Source organism: Schistocerca gregaria, chromosome 3, assembly GCF_023897955.1.
Source record: "Schistocerca gregaria isolate iqSchGreg1 chromosome 3, iqSchGreg1.2, whole genome shotgun sequence".
Lineage (NCBI taxonomy): Eukaryota > Metazoa > Arthropoda > Insecta > Orthoptera > Acrididae > Schistocerca > Schistocerca gregaria.
Window position 1 is genome coordinate 566,694,644 of NC_064922.1, and position 20,907 is coordinate 566,715,550.

The following is a 20,907-nucleotide window of genomic DNA, read 5'->3' on the forward strand; positions in this document are numbered from 1 at the left end:
AAAATGGTGTGCAGTGGCTGAGTTGATGGTGCACAAGAGACGGGCCAAAAAATTCTATAATAAATTTGAAATGGAAGCTGAATGAAAGATAAACACCATGTATTATCTCTGGCAATAGATGTTATGCAGAACATTCAGTAACCAGTGATCTCTGTCCAGGAAACTTTTTACATGCTCCAGCTGACTACTAATGTGTTTTGCATTCATGATAGAAATTACAGAGCTACATTTGTATTCTGATAACTGTGCAGGGCAGGATAAGAACCATACTTTAGTAAGGCTACTTCTATTTTTAACAAACACTGGCCGATTTAAACAAATCGAGCAATTCTTTCCAGCCAGAGATCACTCTTTTCTGCCCTGTGACAGGGATTTTGCTACAATCAAATACATCCTTAGAAGACATGATTGACTATGTTGTGTGCATGAAATAACAAAACTGATCATAGAAAGTAGCGCATCTGTGAAATTTGAAGTATGTGAATTGAAACAGAGGGTATCTTGGATTTCAAGGACTGGTGGCTAATTCTTTATAAAAGAAACTGCATATCAGAAGAAACTATACTGAAATCAATACCATGAGACAAGAAAGTACATTTCGGAATCAGTACACTGATGCACTTTTAATACAGCAGCCAAATCTATGGATGTATTATAACATCCCACTGTATTGATGGTATTGTGAAACACACATTCAGTCTGTCACAACCTGGCCATATGTCACATTCTACTTTTCCACTCAACTGTACATTCCCATAGGTAAAGTTCCAATAAAGGCAGAAAAATAAAGAACATTACTAGATTAGTACCTTATATACTGAATGAGCGTGAAGAATTCTATCACGAACTGACACATTGGCCCACAAGTGACGTTGTTAATAGTGAAGAGCAAGTTGACTAAAGAAACTTAAAATGATGTATTGAATTGTTTTTCTTCTCAGTTATTTTCTTATTAAATATTTATTGAAAACCAGTTTTTTGCATTATCTAATGCTCATGATCCTTTCACATTCCTAAACTATAACCATATCCTCAAAGTAATAAAGGAATCATTATGTTTTCCTCAATAAACTACTAAAAGCTTGAAAATCTATTTTGGTCCATGCAGAAAGGACTTCAGTCCATCACCAAAAAACATTTTTTTCCTAAATTAAAACACTTTAAATGCCTGTAAACTCTGTAAGGACCTTGATACTCGGTCGATAAGCAACATATTTTTTTCATTTAGGTTTCATATCATACTCTAGTGTCTAGATTGTTTTTTTTTAGTTTCTCGAAACTAGGTATGATGGACTGAAGCCCCTTCTGCATGGAGCGATTCAAATATTTGCAACTTGTTTCAAGTGCACATAAATGTAAACTTGTATATTGGGCAAAACGAGAAAACATAGCATTCTATGACTAAAATATCAATGAGTCACATTTGCAACTGGTCAAATCGCTCAAATACCTGGGAGTGACAACTTGTAGGGTTATAAAATTAAATTATCACATAGACACAGTCACAGGTAAAGCAAGTGGCAGGAGGGGAGAATTTAGCTTTTTGCTGCCCTTAGATAAAGAACAATACTTTCACTCCTCACCTGACATAATGTACAACCAACTAACTTACATCTGTAGGTAACTGAGTTCTATGTTGGCTGATGCTAATAATAATAATAACAAAATAACAACAATAATAAAATAACATTAATAAAAATACAGATATTGAACTCACCACACTCAAGTCAGATAAAGATGCTCATCGCATGCTTTCTTTGCATCAAATTCATGTACCACATCTCCGCCGTCTAGTTGCTGTGTAATGTCAGAATTTGTAGAGAAGATGGCAAGACTGTTAACTTCATCCTGCGACATGCATGATCGCAAGTAATTCTTGCATCTTTTGAAGAATGAGGAAGAGCGCTTGACTAGAGACTAATTGAATTGCAGCAGTTGACAAAAATACTCACAGTGCAATCTCCAAATCACATAATGGTTTAAAATGAATAATCGCATCACTCAAAAATTCGTCCAACTTATCTTTGTAATGCTGTTGCAGTTTTCTAGCACACTACAATTGTTAAGTGTTGTCAAATCCAGGAAATTACTTAGGAATTCAAAATTGTTTTCAAGCTTTTCCAACAGTTTTTTTCTTCTTTTAAGTTATCAATCTGCCTGTAATAACGAGAAATGTGTTCGGTCTAAAATATTCCTTTCCTCAAGAGAAATATTATGTTGGGCGGTTTTGTCACTTTCAATTTTCTTGACTTTTTCCTTTTTGTGTCTGTTTTGTGCATATTTATCTTCCTTTTTTCCGTGCTAGAGTTCTATTTGTGTCACACATAGAACTATTCTCTGGAATGTATTCAACTGAAGAATCATAGAACTTTACTGCAGTCCCTATACCAGTAACAACACTTTGCAGCAATTTATTTTTAGCATTAAAGCTCTTCAATGTCGGTGACAAAGAAGTTGACATTATTGCAGTTTCCAGACTGTGCAGACTGCTCACCCTTCCAGTTACTTTGCATCCTAGTGAAGGCTTTTGAGTTTCAGGATCCTGAATAGTTTCCAAAGTTGATATTATTCCTACCCATTAACATGGAGACCATAGCACGCATCATGACTCCCAGACCATCATGTTTCTCTAAGGTCATTTTACAGAAACTGAGCTATTAAATTTTGACTGTAAATATTTAAATGGCTCGTGGAAGCAGAGAAGAAAGTGTAAATTTGTCACAGAAAAATGAAAAAATGAAGCCTGGCAAGAGGGTAGATTTTTTTAAAATTCTAGCTTGGAGACCAGAGTAAGTCATCATCATCTTTCTTTCAGGGATAGGCTGCTGCCTTTTCTGAACTCACAAACAAAAAATCATTCCCATCTTTTTTGAGGTCTTTCAATATTTCTTTTCCCACTCGACTTGTAGTTCAGGATGTTCTGGGGAATTCTATGATCTGGCGTCCTCATGAGGTATTCCCGCCAATATTTCACGATATTTTTGTAGTTTTGGATTTTTTCATTCATGCTGAGTAGGCCTAAATACTCCTATGGGTGGCAGACTGCTGTTTGTTAGTACAATACTGGGGAAATGTAATCACTCTGCAAAGGAGATTGCATGCAAAAAATTCGCATGACCCATCCTAGAGTAATGCTCAAATGTTTAGGGCTTTTACCATACAGGACTAACAGAGGATATGGAACTTACACAAAGAAGGCCTGCGCTAATGGTCACAGATTTGTTTGACCCATGGGAGAGTTTCACAGAGATGATGAAAGACTAAACTGGCAGACACTTGCAGATAGACACAAACTATCTTCTGAAAGTCTACTTAGAAAATTTGTAGGACCAGGGACGGTGGCAATGGGAGGGGGGCTATGGGGGCTATATCCCCCCCCCCCCGCCAAATGAAGTTTCATATTACACTGGATGAAATGAATTCAGAAATCAGCTAATATATTACTTCAACAGGTTCAATCTTTTTTTTTATAATTGTGTAACAATGTAGGTTGCAATGTATTTCAAATACATTTCAATAATTGAATAAGAGCGGCAAATAGCTTACTGTCGAAACCAGTAAATATCACTTAACTTAAAATTGGTGTCTTATTATTTATTAATATACATTCTATGTATATTAATGTACGATTACCACTTACAAAAATCAAGAAAGCTGAATATGCCGGGTATGTGTACCAACACTTAAATTGCTGACCCCAGACAAAAACTTTGAAATCACTGACATCTGGGTCAAATCGTATTATTTTCCCAAGCACACACATTCCATAGACACGTTTCTACTCTGAACTCCAAAACAGTTACTGAAAACTACTTTAAGCAACACCAAATTTTACCAGTTTGTCTGTGGAGGACCCCAACTCTCCTTTTGTTAAACGATATTTCATTCCCCTCAACCTTTCCCCTTCTTGCCATTAGCCCCCCCCCCCCATCCCATTGATAAACTTTTAGAACATTCCTGTGTAGGATCTATTGTAAGGGATGAATCTAGGCATATACTACAACCTGCTATGTATCAATCGCATAGTCATCATGAAGATAAGATTAGACTAATTACATCAAGCACAGGCATTTCAGCAATCAATCTTCCCTTGCTTCATTTGTGAACAGAATGGGAAAGAGCCCTAATAACTGATAGAGTACGAAGTACACTGTGCTATGCATTTCAGAGTGGTTTGATAGAGTATAGATGTAGACATAATAATTACATGAAGCCTGTGGATCCATCACACATCAAATCACTTACACAGGTATGGCGACCATAGGCATCCATGAAGGGGATAGATAGGTGCCAGGCAAGATGTGGCACTTTCCCCCTCTTAGACTCTAGATTAGATTAGATTAATACTTGTTCCATAGATCATGAATACGACACTTCATAATGATGTGGAATGTGTCAGGTTAAGAAAAGATGGCTGTACAAGATTTTACATTACACAAAATAGTGCATGACAGTAATGTTTAAGTTGTTGTTCTTTTTTCCCCTTAATTTATATCTACAAATTCAGCCAATGAGTAGAAGGAGTTGTCATCTAGAACTTCTTTTAATTTATTTTTAAATGTTAGTTGGCTATCTGTCAGACTTTTGATGCTGTTTGATAGGTGACCAAAGACTATGGTGGCAGCATAATTTACCCCTTTCTGTGCCAAAGTCAGATTTAACCCTGCATAGTGAAGATCATCCTTTCTCGTGGTATTATAGCTATTCACACTGCTATTACTTTTGAACTGGGTTGGATTATTAACAACAAATTTCATAAGTGAATATATATATATACTGTGAGGATCCATAGATCCTTAAATAGATGTCTGCAGGATGACCATGGGTGGGCTCCAGAAATTATTCTGATTACACGTTTTTGAGCAATGAATGCTTTTCTACTCAACGATGAATTACCTCAGAATATGATGCCATACGAAAGCAGTGAATGAAAGTAGTCATAGTAAGCTAATTTACTGAGATTCTTATCACCAAAATTTGTAATAACCCTAATAGCACACATAGCTGAACTCAGACGTTTCATCAGACCATCAATGTGTTGCTTCCAGTTTAACCTCTCATCAATGGACACACCTAAAAATTTTAAAAATTCTAACTAAGCTACAGACTTCTGTTCAAAGTCTATATTTATTACTGGAGTTGTGCCATTTACTGTACAGAACTGTATATACTGTGTTCTATCAAAATTTAAAGAGAGTCCGTTTGCTGAGAACCACTTAATAATTTTGTGAAAAACATCATTTACAATTACATCACTTAGTTCTTGGTTTTTGGATGTTATCACTATACTTGTACCATCAACAAAAAGAACTAGCTTTGCATCTTCATCAGTGTGGAATGGTAAGTGTATTAATGTATATCAAGAACAGTAAAGGACCTAAGACCAAACCCTGTGGGACCCCATACTTGATAGCCCCCCCAGTTTGAGGAATCAGCTGTTGTTTTAACATTACATGAACCACTTATTTCATCTTTCTGCATTCTTCCAGTTAAGTATGAATTAAACCATTTGTGAACTGCCCCACTGAAACCATAATCATTTAGCTTGTCGAAAAGAATTCCATGATTTACACAATCACAGGTCTTTGAGAGATCACAAAAAATACCAATGGGTGATGTCCGGTTATTCAGAGCATTTAATATTTGATCAGCGTAAGTGTATATGGCATTTTCTTTTGAAAAGCCTTTCTGAAAACCAAACTAACATTTTGTTAGTACTTTATTTTTACAAATATGGGAGGCTACTCTTGAATCAGGAAAATTAAAGAGACCTTTGGAGAAAAGAGAACCACTTGCATGAATATCAAGAGCTCAGATTGAAACCCAGTTCTAAGCAAAGAAGGGAAAGCAGAAAGGTGGAAGGAGTATATAGAGGGTCTATGCAGAGGCGATGTACTTGAGGACAATATCATGGAAATGGAAGAGGATGTAGGTGAAGATGAAATGGGAGATACGATACTGCATGAAGAGTTTGACAGAGCACTGAAAGACCTGAGTCGAAACAAGGCCCCGGGACTAGACAACATTCCATTGGAACTACTGACGGCTTTGGGAGAGCCAGTCCTGACAAATCTCTACCATCTGGTGAGCAAGATGTATGAGACAGGCGAAATACCCTCAGACTTCAAGAAGAATATAATAATTCCAATCCCAAAGAAAGCATGTGTTGACAGATGTGAAAATCAGCGAACTATCAGTTTAATAAGTCACAGCTGCAAAATACTAACGCGAATTCTTTACAGACGAATGGAAAAACTGGTATAAGCCAACCTCGGCGAAGATCAGTTTGGATTCTGCAGAAATGTTGGAACACATGATGCAATACTGACTCTACGACTTAGAAAGTAGATTAAGGAAAGGCAAGCCTACATTTCTAGCATTTGTAGACTTAGAGAGAGCTTTTGACAATGTTGACTAGAATACTCTCTTTCAAATTCTAAAGGTGGCAGGAGTAAAATACAGCGTTTCTGAAGAAGAGAAACTTGTTAACATTGAGTGTAGATATAAGTGTCAGGAAGTCGTTTCTGAAAGTATTTGTATGGAGTGTAGCCATGTATGGAAGTGAAACATGGACGATAAATAGTTTGGACAAGAAGAGAATAGAAGTTTTCGAAATGTGGTGCTACAGAAGAATGCTGAAGGTTAGATGGGTAGATCACATAACTAATGAGGAGGTATTGAATAGAATTGGGGAGAAGAGGAGTTTGTGGCACAACTCGACAAGAAGAAGGGATCGGTTGGTAGGACATGTTCTGAGGCATCAAGGGATCACAAATTTAGCATTAGAAGGCAGCGTGGAGGGTAAAAATCGTACAGGGAGACCAAGAGATGAATACACTAAGCAGATTCAGAAGGATGTAGGTTGCAGTAAGTACTGGGAGATGAAGAAGCTTGCACAGGATAGAGTAGCATGGAGAGCTGCATCAAACCAGTCTCAGGACTGAAGACAACAACAACAACAAGTCTTAAATACATTACTTACTCAAAAATTTTTGATAGAGCTGGCAGAAGAGAGATTGGGCGGCAGTTGTTGACATCCGCCATATCCCCCTTTTTATGCAATGGTTTTACAATGGCATATTTCAGTCTATCGGGGAAAACACCCTGCTCCAAAGAGCTATTACATACATGGCTGAGAATCCTACTTATATGTGGGGAACAAGCTTTAAGTACCTTACTGGAAGTGCCATCAATTCCGCAAGAGTTTTTACTTTTCAGTGAGTTTATTATTTTACTGATTTCAGAGGGAGAGGTTGGTGGAATTACAGTTGTTTCAAACTGCACAGGTATGGCCCCTTGTATTAATAGCCTTGCCTCTTCTAGTGAAGATCTAGATCCTATTTTCTCCACAACATTTAAAAAATGATCATTGAAAATATTTTGAATTTCTGATTGTTTGTTAGTCTACTTGTCATTCAGTTTTATGGCCCTAAAGTCTTCCTGTGCTCTTGGTTGCCCTGTTTACCTTTCAATAATATTCCAAATTGCTTTAATTTTACTATCAGAGTTACTGATCTCAGACATGATACACATGCTTCTGGACTTTTTAATAACTTTTTCTAGTACCACACAATAGATTTTATAATATTGAACAATCTCAGGATCAGTACTCCCTCTTGCTGTTAGCTACAGTTCTCTTTTACAGTTGCAAGATATTCTTATTCCTTTAGTTAGCCAAGGTTTTTTATATGTTTTCTTGGAATTATGTTTAACTATTTTCTTGGGAAACAATTTTCAAATACCTTTAAAAATGTACCGCAAAATAAGTTATATTTCAAGTTTGCATTGGGTTCCTTATACACTTCATCCCAGTCTAGCTGCTGTAGGCTTTCCCTAAAGTTTGCAATTTTTATGTTGTTAACTGAACGCACTGCTTTGAAAGCCTGATTTGATATACTGCAAGGAGCTATGTCATGTACTGTAACTAGCTGTGCACCATGATCTGAAAGACCGTTCTCAGCAGGATAATCATTTATCTCCTTAAACTTATCTTCAACTTCCGAGTAGGAAAATCTATGACAGAGCTCAAATTGAAAGAACTGAGTAATACTACAAGGTCATTCTTCCTATTACACTCTTTCAGGGAATCAACATTGAAATCCCCACAAATGATAATTTGCTTCCCCCTGTCTGACAGGTAGCACAATAAACCATCCAAGTTTTCTATAAATATCTGGAAATTCCCTGAGGGGGACCCTAGCATGCGAACTACCTAGCAACAAGACTTTCTTTCTCTTTGCATATTCCCCTACATTCTTATTCAATTTGCTGCTGAAAGTTTGTTCAGCCGTCTACATCTACTTCTGTGAGAGGTCCATCAGTTTCTGATTGAGGCAACAGGTCAAACCTATTATGTACATTAAATTTCTTGGCCTGTTCCTTATGCCTGTTGCCACTTCCCACCCCTGTTTACCCTTCTCCTCCTTAACCTGCCCAATTCTCGCCTAGCCTCATCTAACTCATCCTGAAGGGCAGAAATTTTCCCCTCCTTTCTATCTCTGCTTTATAGCCTACAGAACCACTGATGAGTCTCGCTCATTTTCCCAATTCCCACGCCACTACAATCGCCCCAAAGAAAAAAGTTACTACATCCATCACACTAGACCCTGGAGCTAACGATTCTAAGGCACGTCAGGCACTTTACACTCATGGTACAAATCGATTTTAGTTACAGAAAGACAATTAAGTTACCGGTTAACAATGAAAATACGTGTACGAAAAATTAGGCCGACTCGCGACTTTGTAAACAACGGTTCAGAAGTTTTTTACTGGAAATTACTTAAGAGATGACGATACTCTACAGATATAACGGGGCAGCAAACGTGTTCAGCACACTAAACTATCAGTAAATGCACTTAAAATTGCGGTATGAAGTTTAATCTGAAAGCTCAAAACTTCGGCCTCCCGCGATATGTAAACAAAACGAACTTTACGTGATTACTGTGAAAATATGCGAGTAAGACAAAAACCTTTAATGGTACGCTTGAAGAGCACTATAATTAAGGTAATAAATTGGTCTGAAGTCTTAAAACCAGTTTATTGCTACTTAAATTACTCATTTTGTACGAGAGCTGTGACTCAGACGTCCGTATAGCAGGCGCAGGGCTACCAACAACCCACTTCTCGTTCATTTAATATTTCTGATGTACTTCTAGAAATTATTGTGATTCTACACAGGCACAGATTTGTCATTAAGAGCACACAGGGAAATCTGTAGATTTAGCAGTCACTAAGCAGTTTAAATTTATTTGGTTGTCACTCTGTTTATGGGAAAATACGCCGTTCCCTGGAGCAGTTGCACTTCTAGCGTGCCCTACAACCAAAGAGATTGTAAATCTTTTCAGAACATTGTTACACAGAGCCCACAACGTATCATCCCTCTCTTGGTCATACAGACATTATCGAACTGTAGAAAAGTACCAGGTAGAAAGTCGGTGCAGAGTCTAGTGGAAATTAGCAGGACGCCGTACCCTTTTCTCAATAGTGGTATGGTACATACACAAGGCTGTAATACGTCTATCGGATATCCTCAAATCCCACAAAAATACCTCCACCCCAAGTTAATCATCACAGGAGTTTACCTTTTTGTCCATGGACAAACTAGACTCGTGACAGCTTGTTGAGACTATATTCAGGCTTTTTTGTGGACGAGAAATTATAGTAGACTCTGAAAAAATTGTCATGCCGTTCTGTAGTCCTACTAAAATTAAAAAACAAACTAAAAATTCAAGCTAGGAAAGATGTCCCCTCCAGATGTTGAATCCTTTTTCATCTTGAAAGGTTGCAACAAAGCTCTATATGTAATGATAGAGTTATGAATATAGCCTAGCCCTATAATGTGTCTGTCTGGAAAGTCAAAGATCGAGTTAGTTCAATCCTATGCAATGGATAATACAACAGCTGAGATAGGAATGTGAAAAAATATCTTGTGTGTCATATCTATTTGAAACTTAGGGATGTAGTGAGCTTGGATTACCTTAGGGTGACATGCTCTGGACTGTTCCTGTCACACATGTCATATTGTCTGATTGTATGGGGACACTCCCCTCACATCAAAAATATTTTAAAAATCGAAAAAGGAGGGTTGCACATAATGTGTAAAACAGTTCTTATGGAGCACTGTCGTCCTCTTTTTTTTTTCAGGCTCAGAATACTTACAGTTATAAATTTATAGCTGTGTGTGTGTGTGTGTGCTCTATAATAAAAAAAAAATATTATCCAGAATTTGGTGTGGATGGTGGGGGGGGGGGGGGGAGGGGATGGGTGAATTTGTGAATACAACACCAGAGCTCAGGCTGATTTGGATACACCAAGGCACCAGTTAGCAAGAACTGGAATTTCTCACAGAGTGAACCCAAACAAAATTTTCCACAAATAACCAATCTCTGTTAGATCTATGGATCTAAATTTTCTTTAAAATTATAGGGTACAGCTGGCTATCAGATCACTCATTTTACCATATTAAAGAATTATTTGAGATGCCTGAGGAGGATTTCGCATTTAACAAATTTTCCTATAGTTTCTTGTATTATTATGAGCTATGGTTATGTTTGTATAGTTATGTTATGTTTTGTATAATTACTTCTTGTATATGTACGCTACCCTTTTATTGTGCAAAGGGTTTATACCATATTATTTTATACCACAAATTATTGACGCATGTTCTTAAATATTATCCTGTAGTGTTTTTTATTACTGCTGTGCTTAATATGTATAGGCTACTATAGTTAACTGGCATTATTTTATTATGTTCGTGTACCGGTATGCGTTACTAAAGCCTGTATTGTACTAAAACGCCGAAGCCTATTTCATGGTAAAATGATCAATGGTGAATAAAAATTCTTGATTCTCTCCAAAGTATACAGCTTGGCAGTCTGTGTGTTTTAGAAACTTAGATTTTCTGACCGCCGTCACCATAAACTCTTTCATGATCGTTCTGTTGTGTGACTGTTTAAATGGATTGTTGCGTTGTCCGTATTCCTTGTTCCGCGACAGTTCGGCTCAGACTGATAACTCTTAAATCACTGTTTCCTCTGACAAGCAAAGTGAAAATACTAGCACTGTACAATGAATAGAATAGAATATTTATTCTGTGAAAAAATTCACATTATTGGAAACAGAAAGGAGCACTGTTAAGATGCAGGTTCCTATGTTCTGACGACGATTCGCTGCAAGTCTGTAGAAATGATTGTTTTGACAGGAATCTTGTTTACATAGTCACGACAGAACGTATTTTCTTCGTCTCAAATGCTTTGGTTGGAGGTCGTTGTAAGGTCAGTCAAGCAAGGAGTGCGGGAGGTGTGGTACTGTGGTCCGTCGGCTGGCAGCAGCAGAATGTCATCCAGATTTTCTGGCGTAAAGCTTGGGCCTCCCATTGAAGTTTTTGCATTAAATAAAGCATATTTAGATGATTCTCATCCTAATAAAGCTAATTTAACTATAGGAGGTAAGTGCCGTTGTGTGTTTCCTTGTGGCATGAAAAATATCAGATACACCAGTCTGTGCGTGCCTCTTTTTCTAGACGAACATGTGTGACAGAAATATCTTGCAGCAGTGAGGCGTAATAAACTTATGATCCAGTTATAGAAACAGAATACTGGAGAGGTGATTGAGATTGTAACCTGCACTTTTGTTAAGTATGAAAAAAATTAATTCGTTGAAGTTTCGAAGGTAGCAGCAATGAATTTGTTAGTTACTATTACTAGTTTGGTACGGGCTTTTCCTACGGAGACCATCCGTATGCATAAACATGAGTTTATTGTTTCAGTTGTTATAATTGTGCCTACTCGAGGCAGGGGTGCCTGTATTGTCAGGGTATACAGCGCAAGTAAACCGACGAAAAACTACAGTTCGTGGCCACTACAGCATAAGGGAAAAATTTCTACTGGCATAATATTTGTTAAAGTACGTATCAAAGAGATAACCCTTCTAAAATTTCCTGAGTTCATTATAATAAAGGGAACACTTATCGTGAAGTATTACTGCAATAACTAGAGGCAATGTACGAAGTTACAAGAACTATTTTCGGCATAGGTAGCTTTATAATCTTCCTTTCTGCGGTATGTTAACAGAGGTGCACGTAATGTTTCTGACTGCTTATGTTATTTCCACTTCATGGCTCATGTGTGAATTCGAAATATTCTGTGTGTGATTGGTGTTGGTAAGGTGAACGTTTCACATTACTGTTATCTGAGAACTATTATGAAACTGGCTGACATTAAAACGGCGTTTGCGATTTTTATTGGTCCCATAAATTACCTTTTGTACAGCTGTGTACTTGTAACATAGCACCCATAATTATGCTTACAATCTAGACAATTTGTAGGTTCTACACATACTAGCGTACACATTATATAGGCCTACATAATGTTACATAATTCTTAATGATTTACAGTAGGCTAACATATGACTTAGACCACCCAGAGTTGAAAAAATGCAATTTGGTGTCACATTGTCATCATATAGAGCACATGAGTGGTTATAATTCTAGTTTACTCTCTAACACTAGTTTCTGATTCTGGCATCTCTTAATGTGATGAATAAAACTTGCCGCTTAGAGGGTGAACTTCTGCCCACTGTCAACACACATACTCAGCCTCACTATAGAATTCTTCTTCTATCGGATTTCCCCCCCCCCCCCCCCCCCCCAGAGGTCGCAGTTTTGAGATTTTGTAATTCTCTTGATGGAGGGTGTATTAACTTGATACCAGAGTATTTACATGTTTATGTGAAATGCACTGCAGTTGTTTGCTGTTTATTGGGTTTACCCTGTTCTCTAGTTTAGTAGAATTTCGTTATGCAGTCACAATGATCTGTATATGCAGTGGTGGAAGTGTGTAAATATTAAAGTCTTGATAAAATTTCTTCGTTATTCTTGCTTCTTTTTCAGTATAATTTGAATGGCGTTCTTCTGTAATATGAATATTTTGGGTTTCTAACAGAACGGCAGGTCATTTCATTTCCTTTATTCATTCGTGCAGTAATCATTTTACAATGTTACTGGGTTTGTCTTGATAATAAAATGAAATAACTAGCTCATTTATACATACAGATAAAATAGAGATGTCAATGTTATGAGGATAGTTAGGTGGTCAGCCATGGCCTTGATGAAGGCCCCATCCCAGCAGTGGCCTAAAATGAAAGAGGAAAACCATGGAAAAACTAAATCAGGGTAGCCAAACAGTAAAAAACCTCCATCCTCCTTAACAGCTGCACTCCCTCATTCAGTTGGTCCCATATGTATGATGTTCTTGTACAAAAACAGTTCTACACTGTTCCTTTGCATCTCTCTACACTGACTGCCCACACCATGACACCCTCTGGTGACTCAAGGACCATGAACATGCTGCTATGCCACTTGGGTTCCCTTTGTCTGTCCGGAAAACTGACTCTGGGCTCAAAACATGCTGCTGCATGTTATGCACATATCCATATACTCTCTTCAGTCTACCTGGATGTTCAGAACTATTAATGAAATACTTAGTAACATTTTCTCTGAAATATACAACAGATTGGAACATTAAGGATGCAGAGTTTTATTTGAACAGTTCTTCACGATGGGTCTGACTACTGCTGGCAGTTTTATCCTTATGGCCCTTTCTTCCTCTTAAAAGTTATGTCTTTGTTTTGTGCTTTCAATCCCCAGAAAAAATTCCCATAGCTAAGAAATAAGTGCAGGTAGGAACAGTACAGTATCGTTATAAATGATTTAAATTATTTCGTGGATTTGCTGTAGCTATATTATTTGACATATTGCCACAGGGCTTTGCACGCACACATATTGAAAAACCCAATCAAGTTTTTTGACGTATCCCAAATGTTCCACATGTGCCCCCCCCCCCCCCCCCCCCCTGCATCCCTCTTACCATGTGTTCCCCCATTCAGCACGGCATGTTCATTTCAATTTGTTCAAAAGCACTGTTGACATGAGCTTCCATTTCTGGTAGGTTTATTGGCAGAAGAGATGTAACCATTGAATCTTTTACACACACACACACACACACACACACACACACAAAATACATTGGATTAGGTCAGGATCATTTCAAGCTCAATATACACTTTCTTGGCACCTGCCGCCCTCTTGCCTAACTGCTCACTGCTAAGCTCTTGTTGCAGAAATCTGAAGTGTGGCTACAACATTACAAAACTTTTAGAGTTTTTCTATATGACTGGTGAGTTTTATGACAATATGTCAACATAACTGCAGTGAATTTATGAAATCACTGCAGTCATTTATAGTAACCTTGTATCTCACTACAAGACATTGGGTGTTACAAACTGATGCCAGAACCTTAAGACCAAAATGTACTGGTGAGATGTTTTACCAGTGACTATGATGTTGCTGTCATCAGCAAAGACAACTTATTTCCGTGTCTTCTACTGGCTGGGATGTTTAAGAAAGGCATTGCCACATAAGTGGTATCACCAGTCATCAAACCTAATCATGCTGGATGACTCTGTGAGTGTGTGTTACGTGATTAAAGCTTGGTCCCATATTAGTGTTGGTAGTTTTAACCTGTCCTTTTTAGCCTGGTATGTAGGGCATAGGCCACTGCACATTGAAAATCCACGAAGTCTTTGAACTGTTCATCCTCACTAGTTGGGATCCTAATGACAACAGCACTCTGCCTGTGAAAGGTTTCTTGGCTGTAATGCTCTGAGAGTTTATCTTTATTGGAAGATAATAAAATTTTCATCTTCTGTTGTAGCTTGTTCTAAAAATTGTCTTAACTGTACTGTGTTGCAGGAACTGAGTGTACTGTGTGTGGTACTAGAGGAGCATTGTTCCAAGGAACCTTACATTTTGTATTACATCCCCAAGCTGCAATATTGCAGTCTGTCTGAAATGGTGAAAAAAGTGGGGCATATAATTAATCAGCAGTCTATCCAACTTGATATTTGGTATCTAGACTGCTTCTGTGTTAAAGGGAATTTTTGTTTAGGGTGTTTTCCAGTTGAAATGTGAAGAAAAATGGTTGATTAGACATCTTATCACTGGTGGGGTCACGAGAGACAGGGTGTAAGCTTATATGGAGGAGAAACAAGGGTAAACAGTTAGGTGTAGTGTCACTGTTGAAACAATCTTATCATTAGCATCAAGTAATTTGCCTAAGGTGAGTTTGCAAGAGAGAAAGTTGAACTGTGAGCCTTCTCACATTATTTTAAGTAAATATGACTTTTTAACTTGATATGCATACATTATTCCTGTAAAAGGCCTAAATTGGCAATATTCAGATGTGCTCAGTTTTATCTGGAAGTGCACTGTTAATAACTGATTGAATAACATGGCTGAGGGCAACATGTAAATCACTGCAGCCTTTGTAAAGTGGTGATTATAATCATCAGTGTTGCATGTTGTCACAAAATAGAAGATCTGAACTAGAAAGCCTACTTGGTGGGAAAAGTAAACAGTGAATTCAGCGTCCAAAGCTGTCAATGTTACCAGCCTGTCAGTGATAGGAGCCTAAAAAAAATGAGCAGTGGGTGTTATCACAAAATGAAAATATTGTCAGAATAAAGATTGGCAAATTGCTAGGAGCTCCACAGGAATAAGTTTCGGGTGGCAAAACAAAAAAAAACTTATACAGGTGTTACAAAAAGGTACGGCCAAACTTTCAGGAAACATTCCTCACACATAAACAAAGAAAAGATGTTATGTGGACATGTGTCCGGAAACGCTTAATTTCCATGTTAGAGGTAATTTTAGTTTCGTCAGTATGTACTGTACTTCCTCGATTCACCGCCAGTTGGCCCAATTGAAGGAAGTTAATGTTCACTTCGGTGCTTGTGTTGACATGCGATTGATTGCTCTACAGTACTAGCATCAAGCATATCAGTACGTAGCAGCAACTGGTTAGTGTTCATCACGAACGTGGTTTTGCAGTCAGTGCAATGTTTACAAATGCGGAGTTGGCAGATGCCCATTTGATGTATGGATTAGCATGGGGCAATAGCTGTGGTGCGGTATGTTCGTGTTGAGACAGATTTCCAGAACGAAGGTGTCCCGACTGGAAGACATTCGAAGCAATTGATAGGCGTCTTAGGGAGCATGGAACATTCCAGCCTATGACTCGCAACTGGGGAAGACCTAGAATGACGAGGACACCTGCAATGGACGAGGCAATTTTTCTTGCAGTTGACGATAACCCTAATGTCAGTGTCAGAGAAGTATGCTTCTCAGCAATGGATTCGGTGACTGATGGATTGGTAGAGGCGGACCAAGTCCATGGCCTCCACGCTCTCCTGACCTCAACCCTCTTGACTTTCATTTATGGGGGCATTTGAAAGTTCTTGTCTACTCAACCCCAGTACCAAATGTAGAGACTCTTCGTGCTCGTATTGCGGATGCTGTGATACAATACATCATTCTCCAGGGCTGCATCAGCGCATTAGGGATTCCATGCGACGGAGGGTGGATGCATGTATCCTCGCTAACGGAGGACATTTTGAACATTTCCTGTAACAAAGTGTTTGAAGTCATGCTGGTACGTTCTGTTGCTGTGTGTTTCCATTCCATGATTAATGTGATTTGAAGAGAAGTAATAAAATGAGCTCTAACATGGAAAGTAAGCATTTCCTGCCACATGTCCACATAACATATTTTCTTTCTTTGTGTGTGAAGAATCTTTCCTGAAAGTTTGGCCGTACCTTTTTCAACACCCTGTATTTAGCACATTCTAAAAAAAGTTGCATATAGATCCACTGACAATCAAATGAGAATAAATAAAAATGAATAAAATTAATTTCCAAAAATAAACAAAACCATGAGGTAGTTTTTGTATTGTAGTGTCAAGGAGCAGACCAATCACTGTGTGCCTGGTCATCGCTTGGGATCCGGAGTACCTGATATGTGGTAAAGGCAAAGGGGAAACATCAAAAACTGGCATAAAATATGATGAATACATGTAGGTAACTGGAAAAGGGAAGCAGACTTCAAAATTGTAAGAGTTGCCAATAGATGGACAACATACATTCCAAAAGTTTGCTAAGAAGTCCCTGTCATCCTCCTCTTAGCTTTTAGTAATCAGTAGAAAATCTGATCAATAATCTGTATTTTGGCACACACATCGCTCTCTTGTGATTGTTAGGTTTCCAATATTGTTGCAAAAATTGTGACTAACTTGCATAAGGGGTGAATGTGTTCTTAAGAAATCCATAGACATAACTGGAAATCATGCATAGTAATTAGTGTGTGAGAGTCATTCAGACCTTCAGATTCACAAGGAGTCCCTAAACTTATGTAAATTAATTGAAGATGATTTAAAATACCCTGTTTTTGTTGATGTTTTCTCGGGGGGTGGTTGTTGTTGTTGTTGTTGTTGTTGTTGTTTCAATATTGAGCTGTGTACAGTCATTGTTTGAAGAAGATTACTCTATTGATGTTTGCTTTATTTGCCATTGTCAAAGAATACAACTCCATGTATAAGAGGGTGTAGTACATAATACACCTTCAGAAAAGTCCGAGAAAGATTAATAAAACTCTAACATAGCACAAAATACTCAAGCTCAGTTCACATTGTACCATAACCACTTTCCAAGGCTTATCCGCACTCAGTCCGGAACCTCGCGACTGCTACGGTCGCAGGTTCGAATCCTGCCTCGGGCATGGATGTTTGTGATATCCTTAGGTTAGTTAGGTTTAAGTAGTTCTCAGTTCTAGGGGACTGATGACCACAGATGTTAAGTCTTATAGTGCTCAGAGCCATTGGAGCCAAGGCTTATCCAGGTTGGTTATTTGTTTTAATGCAAGAAACAATTTGTCTTGAGTGACATGTTGGGTAATTCATTTGGTTTCGTAACTCATACTTGAGTACTAAAAATATGTGTACACCAATGTAAACATTAGTGATACTGAATGTCTGCTATTTTTATACGGAAAAGTTTTTGTTTCATGGTGGTAATTTGTTTACTCTTTCCAAATCTAGTAATGTTCCCATTTATATTAAGTATCACAAAAACCTTTTAAAAAAGTATTTGTTATTACTAGTGTATTTATGAATTAGATGTTCTCCACTGATGATTATTTGCTTTTATCAGCATACCGGACAAATGAAGGGAAGCCATGGGTGCTGCCAGTTGTCAGAAAAACAGAGAAACATATGGCAGAGGATGACACAAGCAACCATGAGTACTTGCCAGTGCTGGGAATGGAATCTTTCACATCTGCAGCAACAAAGATGTTACTTGGGCATGACTCGAGTGCTGTAGTTCAAGGACGGGTAAGTAAAGCTTGTACCAGATGTTGTTCCTGATGATAACTTTTACATTTTTAACTTATTCAGAGTCCTTTATCTTCGTGTTGTGTGCTCTCAGGCTTTTGGCGTCCAGACATTGAGTGGTACAGGCGCATTGAGAGTTGGTGCTGAGTTTCTAAACAGGCACCTACACTACACCACATTCTATTACTCAAAACCAACATGGGGTAATGTAAATTTAGAAAAATTTTATGCTTTATAGAGAGACTTAGTACTACATCTGAAATATAAATTGTGCTCTTACTGACTGAATCCTGCTGTGGTTTTCCATTTAAAACAACATTGATTGAAATTAATATAATGTAACTTTCTCTATAATGTGAAGAAATGTTGTCAGTCCTCAGTAGAAACAACTCACAATGGTAACTGATGGTCACAAAAGCCAGCCACAACAATACAGTGTTCTCAGCCTCTTACCCAAGGCCCTCTCCCCCTCCTGAATTATCTGTATTATCCAAGGGTTTCACTTTCAGCTCTAGACCTGCATTCAATCATGCTGCTTTGGTAAAGGACCTACTTTCCTTCACGTGTAATGTCAACTGGAAATATCACTTTGCAACCCCAAAACCTTTCAAACAGGAAACCAGATATTGACATCTGCCTTGAACATTTCCAGTCACAATCCCAACTTGATCCACCATCACTATTACTACTTCAGAATCACCCCTTGCAAGTCTTCTGAGAATTCATAACATCCAGCATTGCTTCACAACCCTTTCTCAGGTCCTTATAAGATGACCCTAACCAGTCCTCATAAGAACTCCAGTCTCTTTGTTCCGTAATAACTTATGAGTCAGTCATTATCTTTCAGTGGACAAGGGATCTATCATTTTGGTACTTGGCCAAAGTGAGGGAGGGTCTATGCCAGCTTTTTGCATACAGCATCTGCCATCAAGATACCACCTCCGTGATACAAACTGATACACATATCATCCTTAAAACCTCATTCCCCTCATATTGACTAACGCCTCAGTCCATAGAATATCTTATCCCCCCTTTTTTTCCTTCTTTTTACCTTCTTCCAAAGACCAACAAATCTAGTTGACCTGGGTGTCCCATCCCATAATTGCTGGCTTCAAAGCACCTACTGAACGTATATCTGCCTTAGTTTGTAACATCTGCAGTTGATAGTACAGAGCCTCTCAGGGGCCCAGCATTCATTTTCTGAGTATGGCTTGGCGATCCAGGGGTTCATGAGTTGGGGCTGGTAAGTGCCATCACTCTTCTGTCACCATAAGCTCTGGGCATGCTTCATTGACCACTGTGTGGCACAGTGGTGGAATATTGTGTCAGAGGGAACAGGGATCTTGGCTTGACCGCCCAGATCATGGGGATGGTAAGAACCTCAACTAAAAAACCTCATTCACATGGAGTGCACATGCTGATGAGATGCGTGGCTGTAGAGGTGTAATAGTTGTCAGCAAGCAACCTCTGGAGAACCTGCTGCACCTCAGTTGTACAAGGTTTACCTAGGCATGCAGGGCTATGTCTAGGTGGACATCTATTTCCCTAGCTGCTCGGTGGCTAGTGTGGATCTTTCAAAATCTTCTCTTCCTCCTCTCAGTGGAAAGGGTGGTTGCTGGTGGGTTTCAAAGCACAGTCAAACAAGAGTGCTTGTGTAGGCAAGCCTTTAGACCTTGTGATTACGCAGATGTTTTCAGTATCGAGTAACAGAACACATGCTGGTGGCCAAAATGTGTTTCTTATAATTAAATGGAAAGAGGGAAACTCTGAGAAATTTCATCCTTCTATATACAAAGAGGTTTAGAGGAAATCACTGGAAGTTTAAAAACTATCAAGTGCTTGTGAAATGGGACCCTGTTGCTAGAAACATCCAATTCCCAACAAGTGAAGAACATCCAGGAAACTCAGTGGCTGGGGAGTATGCAATAGAAAGTGAACTGCACAGCACCTTGAACTATAGCAAAGATATTGACTTGCTGGGATCTGTTTGACATTCCCTGAAAATAACTGAAAGCTGAGTGGTCTCAGGAAGGTGTCATGATGCACAGAACCTAATAAAATGGGTGGATGGCGACCTTGTGAAATTGGACTCCCTTGTACTAACTTTCACCAGCATGAAACTTGCAGAGCACATTAAGGCTATTTCATCCGCTTCAGCATGTGGCCTTATTTTCCTAACCCAATGCATGCATTTTCAGTTTTCTGCAGGTGTGTGTGTTGATGGCTCTGGATCTTGCACCATAATTGAGTCCATCAACATGAGGTGGCAAGTATGAGGTAGCCAAGGAGGTGGAAACATGGTTTCTACTATACCAAGACAGCTTGGTAGCTACAACAGGAAAACACAGTTAATTAGCAGGAGTACAAAATGAGAAAGTATTTATTACTTAACTTTGCTGTAGTCCATGATCAGTTGGTTGACAATTCTAGAAGACGCGACTAGACTAAACATTTGTAGAATGACGTAATTTACAAGTCACAAATCTTGCAGTGACGAATTAATCTCTCGTAATCTTGAATGTCGAATCCGGTGAATTTGAAGACTAACTTGGAATGGAGCTACAAGGACTTGGTGTCAGCAATGACTGAGCTGCAGACGATGCCTAACATTGGCGGTGGCTGACCACTGAGCGTTGCTACGGGCTGTAGACTGGCGCAACTGCACTACTCTCTGCTGCACATGAAG

At 38.6% G+C, this 20,907-nt stretch overlaps 1 protein-coding gene across 1 annotated transcript in view; it reads left to right on the forward strand.

Annotated features, from left to right (window-relative positions):
• Positions 1-10,962: 10,962 nt before the first annotated feature.
• Positions 10,963-20,907, forward strand: part of LOC126356262 (aspartate aminotransferase, cytoplasmic) — a 90,333-nt gene continuing 80,388 nt past the window's right edge. The window contains exons 1-3 of the mRNA XM_050007103.1: positions 10,963-11,446; positions 18,040-18,221; positions 18,316-18,424. Coding sequence (XP_049863060.1) covers positions 11,248-11,446; positions 18,040-18,221; positions 18,316-18,424 — 490 coding nt within the window. The 5' untranslated portion in view covers positions 10,963-11,247. The remainder of the gene's footprint in view (positions 11,447-18,039; positions 18,222-18,315; positions 18,425-20,907) is intronic.